This window comes from Spodoptera frugiperda, chromosome 27 (assembly GCF_023101765.2).
Source record: "Spodoptera frugiperda isolate SF20-4 chromosome 27, AGI-APGP_CSIRO_Sfru_2.0, whole genome shotgun sequence".
NCBI lineage: Eukaryota > Metazoa > Arthropoda > Insecta > Lepidoptera > Noctuidae > Spodoptera > Spodoptera frugiperda.
In genome coordinates this window covers 8,600,833-8,622,669 of record NC_064238.1, presented here as the reverse complement: position 1 = coordinate 8,622,669, position 21,837 = coordinate 8,600,833, and the positions used below count along the sequence as shown (strand labels likewise).

Genomic DNA, 21,837 nt, shown 5'->3' with positions numbered 1-21,837 from the left:
GTTTATACTTGCATAATACAAGGTAAAGCTCAGATTTGCGTTTAATATTCTTAATCATTTTCACCCATAAAATAAATAGGCACTTCATACTTCCCAAATGACTCCAATTAATGACAAACTTACTAATAGAACGGAACACCATCCGGTGTGAATACCAAAAGTATTACGTAATAATAACTATACGTATAATAATAATCAGTTTTGATTCATCAAACATGACTCAACGGAACCCGAATTTTTGGTCGCTCCCGTTACGGGTGCCATGTGTCAGCTATTTTTATAACTAAGCTATGAAAAATACGTGCTCAAGTATACGCCTACTTACTTCCAATTTATGCCTATCTAAAGTTTTAATAAGCATTTCAACTTAAGTGTTTATCTTCAATCTGTTAATAACTTTGTTAACTTGAGAATTCTTAACAAGTTAAATAAGAGTAAGTACCTACAATGTTTAAAAATAGAGTTAGATTTCATTTATGAGGAAAAGTATAGTCAAACATTTAACTAGAAAAGGCCAACGGTGTCAAAAATATCTAAATAACTTAGTGCATTAATTTCAGTACTTTAGGAGTTAATCAAATAAAATAAAAAGCATTTGCTATTACACTATTATTCTACTAACCAGGTTCTATAAATTCTACCTACATAGGTACGATTCAAACTAATTTGTCTACGTGCCTTCAATCCGAACTAATTAACAACGTCGTCACCTGCCAAGGCAGTATTAACCCGTTCAACGCCACTTGGTCCTTATTCCCATTTAGAAGTGAAGCCAGACGGGTATAATACGTACTCACAAATTAAATATGGTCCTAATTGAATACTCGTCACAATTTATCTGCCTTAATGTCGATAGTAATTCAGATAAAACGTTTTTAAATGAGAACGACGTGTGTGTTTTCCTAAGTAGAAGCTTATGGATTTTCGATTGAATGTATTTGACGTTTTGATGTGATGTCTTAATCGTGGAGATTAAATTTGTGCTGCTGTAACGATGACTTGGATGATGACTAATGCTTCATTGATTTATTGGGTAGAGTGTGAGGTCTTGAGTTCGGTATACACAAAGAGAAATAGAAGTAGAAGTACAATTAATGCAAATGCATGTAGTGTGAAAAGATTGCCGGAGTCTGTGTTTATTGATGTATGTAGGTAACCTGGGAGCTTTCAAGGCCTGAGTGAATAGGTTGCTCATGGGCAAACGTGCGCCATCGTAGGCCGCATCATCACTTACCACCAGGTGAGATAGTGGCCTAACATCCACCTATCAAATATAAAAAAGATTACAAAAAATAAGAACTAATTGCAGCCAATTAGTATAGAAATGCCAGGCATACACAATTCACAAGAGATAAATAAGCCTAAGAGACATTCGGTTTGATACTTATTCATCCGCGGCATCTCAGAAACGACTACCAACGTAATTTGAATAATCACGAGTTCACTGCGGCAGCTGTGTAAGCTACGGCCAAGAATATCATTTTATGGTAAGCTATGCTATGGTGAGATTCAGTCGGCATCCTAATGTGAGCGTGGATTATATTACCGGCCGCTGTCATAGCTGCTCCTTACAATTTGAAAGCTTCATTGCTGAGACTACATATGAGTACGAGTGAAGATCTGATTTATGCGCTTTTGTGCTGGTCTTTTTTTTTGTATTTGGTAGCTAGATAGACAAGTGTGTGATCCAGAACTTAAAGGTTTTTAAGTATATGAATAATCGTATCAAAGTATCAGACTTAGACGGACTGAGAGAAGAAATGGCTAATAAATTAATAGGTACAAATTTATCTTCTCTGACGAGAATTTAAAAATTATTATGTGACATTGAAATGAAATATTTAAGTATAAAAAGAAGTAGTTACTGTAAAAAATAAACAAAGATTCGCATTAAGAATGGACACGGAAACAGAATTCAAAGAGCATTTCAAATAACATGGTCCTTTCGACCACTCGACATTATCCGAAGTAGAAAAATCTATAAGCGAGCACACGATCGCGACACAATCCTCTTCAAAAGGAAAGTAAAGTATCTGCTACATAAACGATCCATTTTTAATGCTGTCCAATAAAATGTTCAATATGATGTGAACGTATTTGTGCAGTAACAGCTGTTACGACGGGTCCTTTCGACGGTGAGTTTGGGGCTTGGATTGAAAGAAAGTAGAGAGAAGGTTCACTTTTTACAAATGCAATATTCTCATGTTTGATTCGTTGTTAGTTAGTGCTTTCTAATAAGAAATTTTCGAGTCCAGTTTTAAAATGACTAACGTGGTTCTTTTGTGTGTAAATACCGAAGAGTACCTATACAGATTAGGTATGAACTGACTTGGGTGATAGGACTTTTTATCCCACGAGAACACGGGCGAAGCCGCTGGCAGAGGCAAGTGTATCATAAGACTAATGTGGTGTGGCAACTTCAGTTGTTTCTCATTTTTAATTTTTATGCCGTCCGTGAACTGAAACTTTTTCCAAAATGTATCGTGGTCCTTCTGTACGCACTGGTCCTTATGCCTTTTATGGCCATTAAGTTCCTGTAGACGCTTTCAAAGCTGTACTTAGATAAAATGTACTCGTAGTACCTACTTATGGCCTCACATTAAGAACTTTCAGCTATTTAGATGATGTGTTTAATAAAGTAAATGGGATCTATGATGTGGTTACGTTACCGCAACGAACATAGTTCACGCCACTTTCAGTAAAGTTTATCATCAGTCGGAATACGGATTTCGAATAGAAATCTTGTTTTGTTATTTCCTATGCTTTGTTATTCCTGAGTGCTGCTTTGGTGTTATATGACAGATGGTAGAAACTGATTTTTAGGCTTTTAATTCCTTCTATAATATAAACGACATTTATCTATCATTTAAAGTGTTGCATCTGTTGACATTGCACTTCGGTTTAAAACGTAGAACTTATCACTCACACTGGTCTTGATCGACGAGCACGACCACTACGTTGAGAGTGAAACTACTCAGATGACTTGGAAGAAGAAGAGTTCATTTATCTGAATATACAACTCTATAAAAACGATATATTTTTGTTTAAAAGCAACACTAAGTTCTAACCTTTTCCAGACTTTTTTAAGTCCTTAATCGTGTTTATACTTTGTTACTGAATTTGAAGATTTTCGCTACAGATTAAGAAACTAACTTTCCGATCGTCGAAAAGGTAAGAAAATCCAAGAGCGATGACCAAGAAGTTATTCTTAGTTTACGTGAAAGTTTCCACCCCTAAGTCAACTTGGTTGGCGGTTCGACGTATCGTACAATGATTGAGATTCATTTGGTAGACTTTTTCCTTTTCTGTATAAGGAAAAGGTGAGAAAAAGATTTAAGGCTTGCACGTGTATTTATTTTCCAGGCGCTATATATTTATTGATAAAGTATTAACGTTGGCATGTGTTCCTTATATTTGGCTTCAATTAAAAAACCAACAGAAGTCGCTTACATTCTTCTATTACATTGCAATGCATGGGTCGCAATACAGTTACTAGAAGGAGTAGCAGACAACTATCATAAAAACTGAATTACTTTTTTATAAACCCATAACATTCCTTTATTTATCCGGAAAACTATCCAAATAAGCCCAGAGGTATTGCAAGCCATAAATTACTTCCTTCCACGCTGACCTCAGACATAAAAAAACAGAACTATGGCGGGATTTTTATCCCACGCAAATCGTAAAAGTCACTCAAGGGAATCACTTCTTATACTCGTAAATATAGTTAAAACATATAATAATAAAAAGTTGTAACATTCCCTATACATATTTATAAGAATAAAAATCCTTTTTTTATAGTTGGACTCATTTGTTCATTCCGTACCCTGTGTCCCTTCTCAATTATAGGGTCAGTACTGAGTTTTAAACAGACTTCGGGTCGGCTAGCCACCTGTAACGACTTTGTGACGAGGGTATAGGAATAGGGAATAGCCTCGTTCCATGGAACAAATAAAGTATGTAGTATGTTAGTAAGGCTTTGTGTATTTTCCTGCAGCTTACTTGGCGTACATAAGGACCAAGCAGTGTCACCCGGTCCTCATAATATAAAACGCATTAATAATATGTTGCAAGCTGCGGCGCAGTCTCGGGTCTACCGCAGCCGTCTGCTAAGCTAGCATGCTCATAATAAAAGCTCATTTTATGCTAATATCGGCGGGTGGTGGTAACTATTTGTGCAATTTGAGCAGTCCAGAGTGCGGAAGGCAAATAACTGCTAAATATTCATGCTACCGTAATGCTGTAGTGTTCAGCAGTTTTTAATGAAGGGAAATTTGTGGTCCATTTACAAGGGGGTTGTTGGGAATTTGTGATTTCTTAATGGCTCCGTAAGTGCTGGCCACTTAAAATCTTTGGTTTCGTATAATTTCAGGTCTCACCACTCTGTGTGCATAAGTCTAACTATATGATCTCTTAAAGTTACAAGTCAGCGATTGACTAAACAAATGTGACACAGAACACCGAATCGTGCGGATCAGCAAATATGCGTAACTAAATGTATCGCAAAAAATGCAAAGGAAAAACCTGTAGGGTTTCACATAACAAGAGCCGGACCGCAATAAAACACCTGCAATCCCGAGCTTCTTTCTTTAACGTCTAACCTTCCACCCCGCCCCCCTCCCATCGACCTCCTACTTCCTAGCGTGTCGAGTAAACAGGGGAAATTTGAACAAAGAAAATACAGGAACAATTTGCAAGCATCCACGACAGTACGAAATTTTGCGCCGTAGTTGTTCCAAAGTTGACTACAGCAATTATTTGTTCACAATATGGAATTAGCTCGTCATGTAAATGAGCTTGTTCTACCTCTGACTGATTATAAGGCTCGCTGTTCACGTTCCAATTTAGTCGGTGATACGCGAAATGGATCGGTGTGAAAAAGCTGACGGTGCAAATTGCATGCATGCGTCCGAAATAGCTGCGGAACTGATTCCACAGACATTTTGGATTGCAATATTTACTACGTACATAGGTACTTGTCTATGTGTATCTGTATCGTCCGTACATTCGGGTGTCCACCAAAATTCGTTGCTCGTCAAGTTACAAAACGTAGTTTTGTTAAATCTATCTGTGTTATTTTAAAATCAAATGTGCCTATTAAAAAGATTTTATGTAAGTGAGTTACGATTAAATTAAGATTTTAAAGAACTCCTTTGTATTTATATTCTCCACTAGTAAAAAAACAACACCTAGTTACCAATTGAGTTTTGTGTAGAACAGAAGAGTCGTGAAAGTTTTTAAACACTACTGTATTCACAATTATTAACTAACACAAAATTCATCGATTGCAATTTTGTAAGGAAGCAGGTTGTATTTTGGTAATAAGAAAACGTTTACATTTTTCAATCGACGTAACTATCAAAGCAGGTAGGTATACAATAAATATTACGATCATTTCATGATTTTCCCGATTCTAGGAAACTATTAGCTACCCTCATGTCACCTCTAATTAAGCCCAATACGTAGCGTTATATCAAACGTGAGTTGTAACGAGGTGATTTAAAGCGACTCTCATCGACGCAGACTGCCGTGAAATTAGTCGCACCATCGCACGACTGGTACGAGTCGCACGACACGTTCGAGTGTTTGTCGCGCGGATATTGACAATGCTGTTCCTATTGCCGGATACATATGTCGGTAATTGAATGTTCAACGTTGTTTGATGTTCGGTACGTAATACATTTATGTACGAAGGTACCTATACATTTTGTTACATTTCATGCCAATTTTCTTTTTCTTCAAAGGCCCAAAATAACGGGACGTCATTTAGGTACAGTGAAATATTTCCGCATCTCATTTCCACATTGTTTATTTACAAAAAAATATACAAAACGAACCTCGCCGCATTTCCAAAGCTGCACCAGTTGTTTTTCGTAGCCCGCTTTTAAAACCCGTTGCCTTATCTGCTAGTGGAACGAAAGCTTACAAACAAAATAGTGTACTTTATGGTTCCACTGTGAGGGACAACAAAGGCCTATTGCTGGCTGTATACCCATATGTCACAGCGTTGTGACCGGTTAAAAAAAGTGTTAGAGCTTGCCTCCAATTTCAGTAAATTACTTCCACAGTGTGTCCAAAATGTGTAGTGTGACGTTTAAAGGGTGTTGCGGACTGACAACTGTCTGGTTTTATTTCAGTAAACAAATAAGCTAAGAGGTACGTGTTCTGATAGAATCTTATTAAAATATCTCATGATTCTTCAGTTATTTAGGTTCTAGGATGACATTTCAAAAGTACCTATTTATGGTCTAATTGGAATAAATTATTTGACTTTATTAAAGTATTTTAGAACTTTTAGTTATAATATACCGTCAGATATTCGACCACATGTAATGGATTAAACCCAAGTGAACAAAGGAGATCGAACTCTCCCAAAACGTAAGCTAACAAAATCATAAATAAATGAAATTCCTGTCATAGTTTGTATAAATATTACAATAAAATCCTTTCAATTCTCGAAGCATGTGTTGTCGTAATGGAAAACTTCACATAGCGCGTTCCTTGAATCCGTTAAGTCATCAGAATCCCAAACGTTTGTGCCTTCAGTTACGGGGAAATCCGACATCTGTTGCTGTTCAAAACTCAAAGACGACGGGAAGAAACATGCTTCTAAATAAAATATAACAAACACCAGCTTTTATTCCTTAAAGGGGTGAGCAGAGGTGCATAGGAATGTAAAGAGAAAATTAAAATTATGATGAAGAGAAAAGATTTAATTGTTTTGTTTGCATGGAGTGAGCTATGAAACTAAAGGACCGATTTGATATTTTCTTGCACCAATGGCAAGCTTACTTTACAGAGCGTAAGTACAGGACCTACACAAAAGTCCAAGTAAACTCACATGTAGAAAGCTAGTTATAGAGCTATTTCATCTCCATCCATAGGTTGTCTGTAAGGAATCGTCTTGTGCGATAAGACTGCATTGTACACTATGCTGTTTTATGTTATCATGTGTTTATGTAATGTACAATAAAGTATAATAATAGTTTACTTATGTACCTACAATTTGCAATGGGATCGCCTCGTATCGACTCCTAAAACGTGTAAACATATTCCACGATAATTCTAATATACTTCTACCTAGATTGCAAAAACCAAAAGTAAAACGAACAATTCAACAAGTTTTCAATTTCAGCTGACGATAGACTTCAGTTTTATAGACGTGGAGTTTCTTCAAACTATTTGCATGTAAGTAAGCTAATTACCATAAACTGGCAGTTGGTAACAAGTTCGATGCGGGCGAAGCCGCAAATAGAGACTAGTACTGAGGGAACTACGTGCTATTAGTGGAGGAACGACCACAAATAGTAACGAAACGTTTCTAACAAGTTTGTTGGGAGAATAATTGTATTAACTGTAGATAAAAGCAAGGAATTTTGCCCATTGTCTTGAAGAGAAAATCTTTCTTCGGAGTTGTTTAATGCGATTCTATATCGCTGGTTATGTTCGAGCCTCTCTATACGAAAAAGTTACATCTTGTAGAAATATATTTGTTTGTAAATGTTTTATTGGCTATACCTAATTAAGATTAATAAAGGTTACCCTATATTGTCTTTATGTATCTAGAGTGAAATTTCCATATTTGCTATACAGTTTTTCTTCCCTGTCTTAGTTATAGTTGTTGTTATCCATATGATGTTCTCCTACAAAATTTTATACATAGCTACACATATATGACAAATGGATGGTAAACAGGTACCCACAGCGACACTGATCCACCGAGCTGCGAAACCCAATGTCCGCATAAAGTCATTCACTAGAATATCAGGATACGGGATCCGACGGGTGACGGGGGGTAGCTGACAACTGAGTGTATGTCGTGGTTAAGCGGTATGTTAGACTGTAACTGCAAAATGACAAAGCGGTGCCTATACTTGCCTGAAGATATGTAGTAGCTTCTGATATATGTATTACAGATGTGGTATGTTTTGTGAGTGTCAATGAGGTTTGGTCATCTAGGCTACCTAGTTTGAAGGTGGTTCCATAAATATCATCAGAATATGAAATTCTGCCTCTACAATATATTTCACTCAAAATTTCGCTTGTTGCGAGACTAAATTGCAATTTGAAACTCAGCAACTTTTCATTACACGGACGCAACAAAGGTTCATTAAATCGTCCCTCTTCCACATAACGAGGACATACACTCCAAATTGGTAGTTAGACGAACCTATCTACTCGACAGCATGAAAATAAAATGGAATGACTCCCTAATAAAACCCTTCACGAATGATTGGAACGAAACGACAAAATTATTCAGTTCGAGTGACGGTAAAAAAGTCATTAAAGGGACGCCATTCACGCTTTTTAATTCCGACGACGGTGGTCTATTTTCGAGCATTGTATCTTTATTACGGTTCCGTACGAAAAGTGGGAATGGAAGTGTTAAAAGTATTGTACGCCGTGGATCTGAGGACAGGCGTGATTCTGTGGGGGAGGCGGCGAGGGGCGGGTGTCGGAGAGAACCGGAGGCGGCACAAAGCTTGTAAAATTTAACGTCTCTCGAAAGAACTAATAAAGATGCTTTATTTTTATTTCCTAGACAAATTGGAAAAGTAGACGTTTGTCCTGTTCAAGTTGTCGTTCTGAGAAATAAAACTAAGAATGACGAGATTTGTCATCTTTTATTCTTTCTCTGTAAAATGAGTCAACTTTATAAATGTTTCGGAGCAACGTCTGGCCCTGATATACTCCACCATTGTCGGCGCGGCACACGTGATACTCAAGCAGTTCATATATTCCCGTTACGTCGGTAATTTGATGCCAAACTTGGCGGTGGCGCCAATTCCTGCCGCTACATTTTATGAAGGTAATATGGTTACAGTTTGTCTGCACTTTCCTTGCATGTTGAATTGAAACTTAGCACATGGATAAAAAATATAATGTTACGGACTATTTTCGACAACACATTGTCGGTTTTCAGTGAACAATCGTGTAGACAAATTCAATGCTTCAGCTAAACAATCCAAAACATCTAAACATAAAGACGATCCTCAAAACTTACAACCTTAACAAATAAAATATTAAAAAAAAACAAACATTATCGAACACCAATTCAATAAAACAGATAAGTAACAAGTTACACAATAGTGCAACTGGCAGCTTCTTAGAACGAAGCTTGACAGACGTTAGTCAGGCCGGGTGCGCAGCCGCACGACATGTGGTCTGTTATCTGACCCCGGGGTGTTCGAGAGAAAGCCCATAGCGACCCGTCTGACGGGTCCCGTTGACACACATTCATGTTCCGCTTCATTTCTTTGTACTTCACTACGTACCCGTAATACGATTGACCCAAGAAATTCGGCCCTTTTCCTCCATTCGCCAATTGTGTTTACCTAACTGGAATAGATGTTAAAAATCGAGGACAAGTGAGTGTTTTTGTTCGAAAGATTTATTTGAATGAGCTGAAGCATAGATTGGGAAGGTATTCTTGGAAAAATAAGCCTATCGTTGGCGTTTCATGAGGAGAAGAAACATCTACAAGTGTTTGAATTAAGAAACACTAACTACCTAACTGGTAGAGTACCTAATAATTCAAAACTAACATTTTGAATTTCGAACGTGGCTACTAAAAGTATAAACTTTATGTGGAAATTGATAAAAAGGGGTAAGTAATCAATAAACTATCTACAAGCACCTACCTATCTTACCTATAACCAATTTTGAACCCATATGTTGCTATGGATAGGTAATACGTGGGTAACCCTCAGAGCAATTTGAATAAATAGAGCATCATTTTATGCTCCCCAGTGTAGCGGGTGTCGCTAGCTAGTTAAAAATGTATGAAAATCAAATGTAGCGTACACAAATCAAACACAGCTCTAAAAACAAACCGATGGAATCGGATAGACGAAATGATTTAAGTGTCGCCATTGAAACCATTTATTTATTGGGATTCGTATATTGTTGGTGGGATATGGATTTTATGGGTTTTGTTCACAATAGTTTATTTGTTTTACATGCATTGTTTCGAATTTATTGAAAACGGTGGATATATTGGACGAAAGAACAAAATAACACCTTTCACCAAGCATCCCTCAACATTTTTATTTGTGTAAAGACAAAAATATACGCAAAAACGATTTGTTGATAAAATCCCACCCAAAATTCCGACTTCGAGAATCGGAGGCTGTCCACAAATAAGTTTTCTAACATCAAGAAAGATTACCAACTTCCCGGTCTTACTTAGTTATTCTTTTAACGACTTTTATTAATCAAGCCGTGAACTTAATAGAATTTATCTCAACTTAGATTAACTGGCCCGGTTCCACGGTGCCGTGGATTAAGTGAATCTCATAATTATTGCGAGAGAGATTGAAGTAGACAGGTCCTAGGCTAGACGTCTGGCGGTCGGTATCTGAGTAAAGACAAACCGTCTCGGGTTTCCCACTGCACTGCTTTGTTTGGCGAATGTACTAACTAAACTATAATATCTGTATGTATGAACAAGCATTTAGCAAGATAGTTTGAAGACGGAAATTCGTCTCTAAGTTCCGATGCTGTAATTATGAATTAGGGACTTGGCACACAATTTTAGAAGCGTTTCTGCAGTTTCTTGACCGTTTGTAGACGTTTCTTGTCCTCTTTCTTTGTTTAGTGTTGTGTTAATTTCCTTTACCTAACGGCAAATAGTTATCTTCCTACGTAAGTCTCTAGAAATCACTTGACCTTAGCATGTTCTTAATTAGAGTTCCCCAAAACACAAACCCAAAAACAGTTTTCTTAAGTCTTTATACAGATCCATCACAGATTTCTGCAAAACTTCAAACGTCACCCTACATCTACTTACCTATATAGGTGCTTACACATGTATTCCAAAGAAGCATACAGTGGAAAGTCAATCATGATTATGTAAATGTGTGTAACAACCCGATCATGTCATTTTGCTGTCGAAAATTGGGGCAAAATTCACAAAATTGTATGAATTAGGGCCGTGAAAATGTTGCACGCATACCAAATAGGTGTTTTGTTATGTACCAACCAGTAACGACGTACCTACATACAAGGACTTCATATAGCAAACCTTATTACATATCCGGATACAAACCTTTAGCTAAGTTACTACAGGACAGGTGACAAATTAATGTCACAGGTACCCAAAGAGTATAATAAGTAGGTACCTATAGGGGAATAGGTGCCTAAGTATCTACTTCTTTATTAAGCTACAACTAGATAGGTAGACAATTTGTTATTTTTAAACGATTTTATTTATTTAGCTTGCCCTATTTGTTAGTTTGCCTCAAATCTTAATCAAAATTTTCATTTCTGACGACAAATCAAACTGTTATTTGATACACACTCTTAATCTTGATGACCATACAATATAAACTCATTAAAACCGTTGAATATAAAAAATATTTTCATGTAGGTACCTATATTTTGTTCAAGGCAAAAGCTCAAATAGACCTAGAACACCTTTTAGTAAGGAAGTAATCGTGTCTTAGAATCTCTTAAACCGATTAACAGTTGATCGGCAATTAATGGTGATTGTTTGCGTCAAATCGTGACAACTGGTGTTTATTCAAAGGCTACCTTATCCCCTTTTACGCGACATTGTTCACATTGCTCATTGTGTTGAATGCAGGTGAGATGTTAATTACGCGGACACATCCTGCATGTTCCGTTGTCACTGTCGCCAGGGTCTTTGAAACCAATCAACATCTACAAATCGAATATTTTAAAGTTGTTTTTTTTTTGTTGCAAAAGTAACAGAAACACGTCAAAAGACAAACGCCCACCATTTACAACGTAAACAGTTGTTTAAGAACGATACACCATAAAAATCAGAGTTCAACAAAAAAACATCCAAAATCGACTAAAATGATTGATTGGCTGTCAAAAACTTATATCAATTTTTCAAATACGATGAAAACAAAATACAAACGCACCATTGTCCCAGCTCCTTGTTCTCCTCTAGACCGGACGGCGTCGCCAGAGTGTCGGCATCACCCTCCGTCCTCCCTCCCGGATGCTCAGGAATCACACGCTCAATCGTCGTCACCTCTTCGATGTCCGAGTCGATACCTTGCGCGAAGTCCATGTAAAACGACTCGCGAGAGTCGCTGGACCCTCGTCGCAATTTCAGCGACAAGTCAGGTGAACTGTCATCCATTTTGTCACACTGTTCTATTCCCTCATCTTTCACAATAAAGAGTCAGTCAGAACTATCGCATTTCAATTTTGAGCGACATCCCAAAAAGCGCAGTTAACCCATTTTCGAACGTTGAACTTGAAATCAAATGAGATTTTGTTCTTGAGCATTACATTATTGTTACCTACTTAAATTACAAAACAAAAAGACGCATTCAAAAAGCTCAGTAGATAATTAATGAAAATATTTCCTATCTTCATCGCGTACAAAAAAGGCTCACACACAAACAATAGCAATTTATCTTGTCGCACTACAAAAAAGGTCGGTTCTATGTAAAAAGAACAATGACCTGTGAACCGTTCCTAATGTAACCTTCCCTAAAATCGACACCGCTTCCTGTGCCACTAATAACCGACGCACACTGGCATACCCACTAGCTGTGTGTGCGTCAGCCTACCTAGCGGTGAGTCGTACTCGCATTCGGCTTCTTTTCAATTACTTATACGACCACCGAAACAGCTAAACGTAGGTGCTATCAATCAAACGTCCCCGTTTCGTACGGCAGGTATGTTATGAATATGTATCTCCGGTAATATATCTTCACTCTCATTTTGGTCAACGGTACAGTACAATAAAGTACAAACAGCCATCGTAACAAACGCGTTCAGACCGGATTAATAAATATTAATATAAATTATCCTTGGACCCCTCAGTTACGCGCGCTTCTTACAACAATGACAACAATTCAAAAGGATATGTAAGTATAATAGAATCTAATAAGAACGGCTGAGAATCTTGCGCCGAACAAGAGTAACGTTTTAGTAAATTCAATAATAATGATAAGGCACGTTCAAAATTAATATTAATACCACATCCGTGAGCGATATCAATCGCCGCCGATCCCTCGGGAACAACAATAATGCCCAAGAACAAACATATTCATTTACACACGACAACCAATCGTGCGATACGTATGCTAGACACGCATCGCACCGGCAGAGGCGGAGGCGTATTGACACGGAATAATTCAACGGGCAGTCACTCACACCGATACACGATAACGTTGTAGTAGCAAGCACGTGCGTGATATAGGAACGCGACGGGCGTCGGCGGCGCCCTCCCGCGGCAGAGGTTGGCGCGCGATTGCCGCTCGCCGCGAACGCACGAGCCGCGGGAAGGGCGGGGGATGCACCCTCGCACCGGCCAACTGCGGGATCAATCTCACACGGCCACCCGCCACCCGATATTCGGGAAGCGGTGCCATTGACTACATTATCGAAACAGGAACTAGATGGGATTACCACCGTCCGACACGCGAACGGTGTTTATTGAAAATGAAACAATGAGAGTAGCCTATAAAGTTTATAACATATCTCTATACATATCAAACAAATTATTATACTTACATAATTCAATTATACACTCAATATCACAATACTTTTAGTCTTTATTAAAACAAGTGTTTACATGTTTGGTGTAGTATACGGAACACTATGCTAGACTCGAGATACATGCTGAGCTTATTATTTATAATAGTTCTTCTACGTAGACATAATCATGTTAAACGCATGCCTTGATTAATATCAGTTGTGTATACGATACAATAGTTATATAAGTAATTTAATTATTGTTTTCTTGGATGGAAATATATTCAATTATATTTTCGGAATTCTGGAATTTTAAATATAAGAAAAATAAATTATTTGGAAATAACATGAAAACATTTTTGTATTTAAACTCTCGTGAAACATATTAAATTAACTATGTTGGTAACTGTCAGTGGGCTGCGCGACATTAGCAAGATCGTTAATCGCGCAATACTGCTCACGAATATGAGACCTAAGAGTAGCTTGAGACCAGTCGAGTTACCTCGTCAAACAGTTATGTGATGAAGTCGTTAAACATAATTAATTTAACATGAAAACAGTTTCCATCTCTCCAGATATCACACAGGTGTGGAATTATTCATAAATATTACCTAACATATTAACCTAGTACAATACTAACATTTTTTATCATTATCAAAAATCAACGACAATTGATATTTATTATAGGGACCTACATATACATGAATATTTAATTTTTTTCAATATTTTGGTATGATCTTATTCTAAATAATTAATATTTTACTATAAAGAATTTGAAACAACACAAAATAAGACAGATAAAGCTTTAGTCTTCGTCAGATTATTGCATTTTACTTTTTCTAAGACAAAATGACTAAATAGTCAGTTTTAGTAAGCCCATAGTAGTTTAGGCTGAACTGGAATTTTACATTGGCAAATAGATACTTATTTTAATATAAAAACATGTGTGAACAAACAGTGAATTGGGCTGCACACACTCAACAGTGCAAAGACCAAATATTTTGAACATGGAACATTTTTAAAACATCATGGAAATAATTCTAACACTGGTTTGAAATGTGTTCTATAAACCAGTTCTTAATAGCTTGAATAAATTTTAAATTCGGAATAACAAAAAACAAAATATCGGAGAGCGCGTTATCCGTCACAAGTATTTGTTACAAAAAAAAAGGAAATGTCCTAAAGAAATATGACCTTCAAGTTAACAAGATAAAACATAAATAATAGGTATAGTCGGGCAAGCAACAAGACAAAAAAAAATGCTGAATAACAATGTAAATATAATTCATTGAATATATTAATAAATTATTTATATTTAAACAGATGTTTGGCAAAATTGTTGTCGAAAATGGCATTTCAAATACCGATATTTTTCCATATACCTACTATCAATATTATAAGTACAACATTATCATGTGTTTTGGAATCGTTAAACAAATTGCTGTATTTCACTTTTCTACCATAATGCATTTTTTTTCTTCCAAAAATACTTTTCTAGAACTTTCTTCCCGCGCAAACTAATTTCTTATCAGCCAGTCTTCTTAATTGCTTTTGAAGAATAAGGAATTCCACGCAATACATGTAAAATTCTTATGAGATCCGGCTATGATTTTACTCCCAAATTATTATAAAAAAATATCATAGTAGTATGTTTCGCGGAACGCATTATTTAAGTAAATGAAATGCGTAAAAACATTGAAGAACAAATTTAAAATCAATAACTCGAATGACGCAGACGCACGATATAACGCAAACGGACGACGACCTTGTTTATTTTTATTTTTTTTGTATTCCATAAAAAATAATTAAATTAAATATATTTGCAAAGTTCTTATCAAATGTTTATCTCTAATCGTTTAGATAAAGATTAAATGGACCATAAATGGGTTGGGACTGCCATAAATACGGATGAAGGTTTTCCTACTCGGCTATCTCTAATTTAGACGTACATGTGTAATGATATCAGATTACAAATAACTGACGCGATTATATAATATGAAATATTCTAGTAAGGACGAGAAGAGTCACCTTACCGATAAAATGTAGTAGTGATTTCATAGTAATAAAAACTGATAGAGATATCAGTTTTTGCAATCGGTTGAAAAATGGCATTTGATACAAATTGGCAAAAAGAATGACGCAGCTATTTTTTTAACCCTGTTTTCTACAATAAATAAAACATGACTTAAAGCCACTATTGAATTCCCGGTAAAATTACAAACTATGATAAGGGAATAATTCGACACTAGTTAGAACAATAACGTTTCAAAAGTATATCGGAATTAATTTAATGTCGTTTTTAATGTTGATACGTTTGATTGTCGTACGTCAATGGTAAAACTTGCATTTCGAATATCGCTCTTATAGGGTACGAAATAGAGATATGAATGGCGAGTGGTACCATTGATGTGTTGTTCTAGTATTATAAATGTATGTACATGTTTATGTGTAGATTAGACGCAGTTGCCCCACTTGAGGCCGCCACAAGCCATTGCTCCGACCAGGTATACAGCTAGGGCTGCGACTCCTCCCATTATGACATACATTTTCACATTTTTCCAGAACAGGGACCGCTGCAGCGTTCTCGATGTGTTGCGGTAGGAGACAGACTGAAACAGTATTATTATTACTTGTTAATTAATTAAAATCTCATTCCTATTTTTAAGGAAATCTTGTCACTATGAGCATCTCTTATATTTGGTTAAAATTACGTTTCTCTTCATTTAAACCAGTTATTTATGAAATGTCCTTGCATTCAATAGTTAGATGATACATATTAATGAGGTAGTCAGTAACGAATACCTAATATAGGTATTTTATGCTTTTTTACATAGATACTTATCATTTATTATTTTTCCAAAACAGGAAAACGATAAAATTATTGTTTTTTGGTGTATATCCTGATAAACCGAATTAAAAGTTAAATACTTACACCAGTTGCTAAATTGTCTGCCTTATTCACTAGTAATTCTAATTTCTCCCCGCGCATCGCCATAGTATCTGGAAATTAATTAAAAACGCTTCATTAATTCAAATGATCAACTTTAAAGTAGGTAAACAGTGAACTAAAAACGTAGCTATTTATTTTTCTAATTAACTACATTATGTTTGTAAACGGTTTTATTTTATTTGTATGAGAGTTATTCAGTTCTCAGTGTTATAAATAGTTTAGTTCTTTAGATTAAGAATAAATGCGTATTGCCACATCATAGTTGTTTTTGTAGCACAAACCTAGTTCTAGTCGATTGTTTGTAAATATACAATACAAGAAAATATTTGCCTACTAGGAAGTAATGGTTCAGTGGCGTGATCTGGTGGGTAAAAACAAAAACAGTTACATACAAAAAAAAACACCCACCAATCTTAATTTAACATGGACGCTTCATCTGTGTGTCATCATAATCACTGCAATAAGACTTCCTTTGTTTTGTGCAAAAAAGCACCATTGTGTACTTAAACATTTGTTAAGAATAAGAACAACTGCACAATAATAATAATAAAATATTGTTACTTTAATTGGTTTTCTACCATTGTAACTGTTAAATGGAATAAATTAAATAAATAATATTAATGTGAATTTTATTATACCATCACACTGCCATTTTATACCAACAGTTTCAGAGAACCAATGCAAGCAATTGATGTTTAATCAAACAAATTACCAGTCTTGTTAGTCATGAAGTTTCTTTCATAATTACATGAATCTTAGATCATGTTGTAAACATGACTGAATCATTACATGAAATTATTGTAAGGCCTTCAATGCCTTCACAGGTACAATTTGTTGCATGCATTTAACTATAAATACTTCCAAGGCCATATTAAGTAGAATATTTGTGCCATAATTATTGTCATTTTTAACAAATTCTGCATTCTTTATCTATAGGTTTTAACATGCAACAAAGTAATGTATCATGGTTTTAAAGAGATAAGCTATACACACACAATATGCACATCAAATAACAATTCTTGAATTGTATGAATCATTGTTTTATCTATTGTGTGAATAGAAATCTGTACTAAGATAGGAAATAGTAGGTCAAACCAGAATAAGACTTTATTATTACTGTAGTTTCCTTATTTTGTATCCTTTACAACATATTCAAGTACATTAACCTTTTGTATTCAGTGTGATATATCAGTAAATTTCAATTATATTATTATACAAAGCTGAAGACTTTGTTTGTTTCAACTCACTAATTTCCAGAATTACAGGTCCGATTTGAAAAAGTATTTTTATCGAGGAAAAGGTTAAAGCTATAAAACATCACACTATGAACAAAAGAAGCTGAGTAGGATGGTTGAAACCGTGAGGGGGTAGCTACTGTATGTATACAGAATCAAATTGAAATATCTGTTTATTATAATAATTAATTGAATGTAATTTATGCATGAATATGTAGCATTGGTCCGTCATGTAAAGTAAACAAATAATGACTTATAATACCACACATAATTAAATAGGTAGGTATGTATATGTCAATCACTTTTATGAGTAAATAAACCTCTGCACTACATCACACATGCTAATGACACATAGCTAGGTATAATGCATACAAACAGAGATAAGGGCTGATAACATAATTTTTACAAATAATCAAACAAACTATTTGTTATCAGTATCAGAAGAAAAATTAATTGATTGTTTTCAAAACATACAAATTAGGGTCATTAGCTTTAATATGTCAAATAGTATTTATTAATAGTTAGAACACACCATTAATTTATTACTATTTACACCTAAATATACCCTACTAGAATTGAAATAGGTTTGTAATTCAACTGCCATTAAAAATTTATAGATATTTAGCTAATGAAATCTATTTCTGTCAAGGTTCTACCTACCAGAAAATACATAGAATATCAATATTCATGTCTAGTCAGAAACTTATGTCATTGAGATCAAATTAAAACTGGTTTAGAGTCAAACATATCCAATTAGGATATTATATTGGAGATTGGTTACAATAAGAATGGAATCAACTAAATTAGCTACTTTACTTACCAATATTTTTAACCATTATGTTCTTGAGTTCATCCAGCTCTCCGTGGACTCTAGATATGGTGTCCAAGTCTTTAGAGTCACTGTAATGTTTCATCTCGGTTGCTAGCACTCGGGCAAATTCACCATTCATAGCATAAGGTATGGCTGTCTGGGCTGTGTCGCCAAACGCCGTCGTAAATCTCCTCTTGATCTCATTTAGGAATAAGAATGCTCTCGAACGTTGGAATTTCTAAAACAATATTTAAAAAACTTACTACAAGTCCAGACATAATTATAGATATTAGAGATTAGGTACAAACAAACTGTACTTACATCATCAGTGATGCAGAAATAAACCAATTTGTTTTCCGCAATGTAATGAAACAGAAAATTTCCATGAGAGTATGTCAACTTATCATCATGTGGAGGTATCTTCGACAGAAGTTGTTCCGTAACTTCTGTGAAATTTCCAGCACACGACGCATATTTAGCTAGAAGCACTGTACCCCGGGCAACGACACTAAACAATATAGGCATCTTGAATATTCTTCAACTATACTACGTCGGTGGATTTATTAAACAAAGGATAAAACGACCCGAGTTATTAACTTTCACACACAAAATTATGCACTTATTTAATTATCGATGAATATTATTGTTCAAATACGTTATGATTACAATGCAATGTTTTGAAATTAGACTTTAGTTTTAAATGTAAAGCAAGTAATAAATCGAGAAAAACAATGCACGCAGTGTACAATACACGGAACACGTCAAATCTGTAAATAATTTTTGACGACTCGCTCGACCATTTGACGATCATAGTGTTGTGAATTCGATTATAATATATTATCGATTCTCGATATCGATTGTCAGAATACTGTAAAATTAATGAAATATCATTGTATAAAAAAAGGTTTTAATTAATTCTAGCTACAGAAACTGTTAAATTATAATCAACTAAAATTAATCATTTTTCATTGATAACAAAATAGAATTTCTATCGACAATTTCCACGAAAATATGTATAAGAATATAATAACAATGATTCACTTAGTGTAGTTAATAAGTTGGTTTAGTAAATATGTGCGAACGTTAGCTTTGATGATTCATCATTCATCCATTTTCTAATCGAGTCAGACGAATGTTTGAGTCACTACTCGAGTTTATGAGTATCGATGATAGTAATAGGCCCGAATAAGCCCTATTAAATCGATCGGAGACGAATTCCACTACCACGTGTAAAATATTTATAATTTTTTATGTACCGCAATACCGCTACCACGGCCCGGCCCGTATCATCACTGGTTCCATGCTTGAATATTTAAATTATAGAATATCATTTACGACAGTTGCTACAGCTAGAGGGGAGGTAAAAGTCCCTATTAAATAATAATCGTTCAGACTCAGATTTAAATCCTATAATTGATTTATTAATCCAATAATGTAGCTACCTTTACCAAGTTCTGCAGCACAATCTCTCCATGTAAAATACTGATATCACATCAGTTATGTTTAGTATCAGAGGCAGAAGGAAAAAAACTACTGCAAAAATATTAATAATTTTATTATTTACATGTATAAATAGAAATATATTATTTTTAATAATATTTACATTGTTATAACAACTAGTAGGTAATCACAGTTTTCCTTAATCAAAATAGTCATCAATATCAATATCTGGATTCAAAATATCATCCACAAGTGGTGTCAAATCCAACTGATCTAAAATTAAATTCTCACACATTTCTTCCAAGTCTGTTTCTCCAATTAGAATAGCTCCCTGCAGCTTTCCATTTTGTAGGACTAGCTTGATGTACTCATGGTTAGGAGTCATTCGCAGCAAGATTTCATAATCATTCCCTAATCCTTGTGCATTATACTTCCCCAGTAAAATGACTTGATATCCGAATAAAGTGGTGCAGTGTGTAAACAATTCAAAGCAAAAATCTTGTAACACTTCTTCCCCTACAACTCTACCATGCATTGCTTTAGCAGCCATTCCTCCCATTTGTCTTGCTTGAGTCCACAGTCTAAGCTGGAACCAATGAGCAGCATGCTCCCATCCTGCATGTGCAACATCACCAGCAGCAAAAATATTCTTTATAGATGTCTCTTGGAACTCATTTACAGCCAAACCACCTTCTGGCCCTTTCACAGGTTCTTTATCCCATGAGAAGTTCACAGCAGGTTCAACACCAGTTGCAGATACAACAAAATCACACTCAATAGTTCTACCATTTGAAAGTACTACTTCAAGAGGAAACTCTTTATCACTTTTCTCTTCAACGGAACTTATCTCAACCTTGTATACAATCTCAAGTTCTTGTACACCCTTGTCATCTTTGATTCCTTCTAGTCTTCTGTACCAATCTGGACCTAATGCTGCAGACTTAAGATCTTTATTCAAAGAAACCACTTGATCTTCCTCAGTAAATACATGTCTTCTAATAACAGTCTTTTGGTTGGGTTGTGACTCTTTATTCTTGAATGTGTTTTGGAAAAACTCTGCTGCTCCAGGATCAATGAATGTGGCTGATATGTAGTCATCTCTAATTACCCACACTTTCTGTATGCCAGATGTAGCATGTACTATCTCAGATGCAATACCACCATTGCCAACTACTACCATCCTCCGGCCTGTTTTAAGTTTTTCCTGAAATTCTTTCACTGACTCAGTATCTCTGATTCCAAGTATCCTCTTACTTTTATCTGAGTCTCTTATCAATTTAGGTACACCACCAGTACAAATACACATAACTTTATATTTAATTTCATCACCAGCATATGTGTAGGCAATTTGATTGTGTGTATCCACATGCTTCAAAGAATCAAAGATAATTTTAAGGTTTGGATGAATTCTCATCAAGGAACTTGCTTCTGTTTCATTCACATCAAACTTTACAATAGTCTTAGCAAAGAAACTCACATTGCTTACATTCTTTACTAAAGAAGAAGCAGTGATTATGGCAAGTGTCTCCTCAGGATGCAGAATTGCTAAAGTTTCCACACAAGTTACACCGGCAATTCCTCCACCAACAACCAGATACGTTACTTCTGTTACCGGCATTATAAAGACTTAAATATTATCACAGAAATTCAAGAAAATTATCAACTTATTTCAAATTACACAACATTGCGTGATTAGCCGATGACTTAGGTTATTAGTTATGACAAATTTACGTGCAGATGTAGGATTCACAATAACTTTTATAGGGTTTAGCCGTTCACTACTATTTAATATTAATATTTTGGTTTATTAACGATTTTCAACAGTGCAAAATAGAGAACTTCGTGAGTTCGAGTTCGTTTGTTATGACGTTTGACACTTGACATTCCAAACATTCCATTACAATAAATACGTCAATTTTGTATGAAGCTATTGTACAATAATC

General features: G+C 35.4%; 3 protein-coding genes across 4 annotated transcripts in view; all 3 read right to left on the bottom strand.

The window, feature by feature from the left end:
• Positions 1–13,267, bottom strand: part of LOC118263354 (proton channel OtopLc) — a 69,751-nt gene extending 56,484 nt beyond the window's left edge. The window contains exons 1-2 of one of the 2 annotated variants that reach the window (XM_050705617.1): positions 13,138–13,267; positions 11,889–12,228 (exon numbers count right to left, since the gene is read on the bottom strand). In XM_050705617.1, the coding sequence (XP_050561574.1) occupies positions 11,889–12,112 (224 nt within the window). In that variant the 5' untranslated portion in view covers positions 12,113–12,228; positions 13,138–13,267. Of the gene's footprint in view, positions 1–11,888; positions 12,229–12,960 lie in introns of both variants that reach the window. The other variant, XM_050705618.1, reaches the window with a different exon arrangement.
• Positions 13,268–13,440: 173 nt separating this feature from the next.
• Positions 13,441–19,248, bottom strand: LOC118263355 (vesicle-associated membrane protein 7). Its single transcript, XM_035575285.2, has 4 exons — positions 18,776–19,248; positions 18,464–18,692; positions 16,391–16,458; positions 13,441–16,067 (listed from the first exon to the last, which is right to left on the bottom strand). The coding sequence occupies exons 1-4, from the start codon at positions 18,977–18,979 to the stop codon at positions 15,912–15,914; spliced, it is 657 nt and encodes a 218-aa protein (XP_035431178.1). The 5' UTR covers positions 18,980–19,248; the 3' UTR covers positions 13,441–15,911.
• Positions 19,249–19,988: 740 nt separating this feature from the next.
• LOC118263826 (pyridine nucleotide-disulfide oxidoreductase domain-containing protein 1) lies at positions 19,989–21,790 on the bottom strand. Its single transcript, XM_035576017.2, has one exon. The coding sequence runs from the start codon at positions 21,510–21,512 to the stop codon at positions 20,094–20,096; it is 1,419 nt and encodes a 472-aa protein (XP_035431910.2). The 5' UTR covers positions 21,513–21,790; the 3' UTR covers positions 19,989–20,093.
• Between the last annotated feature and the right edge of the window lie 47 nt (positions 21,791–21,837).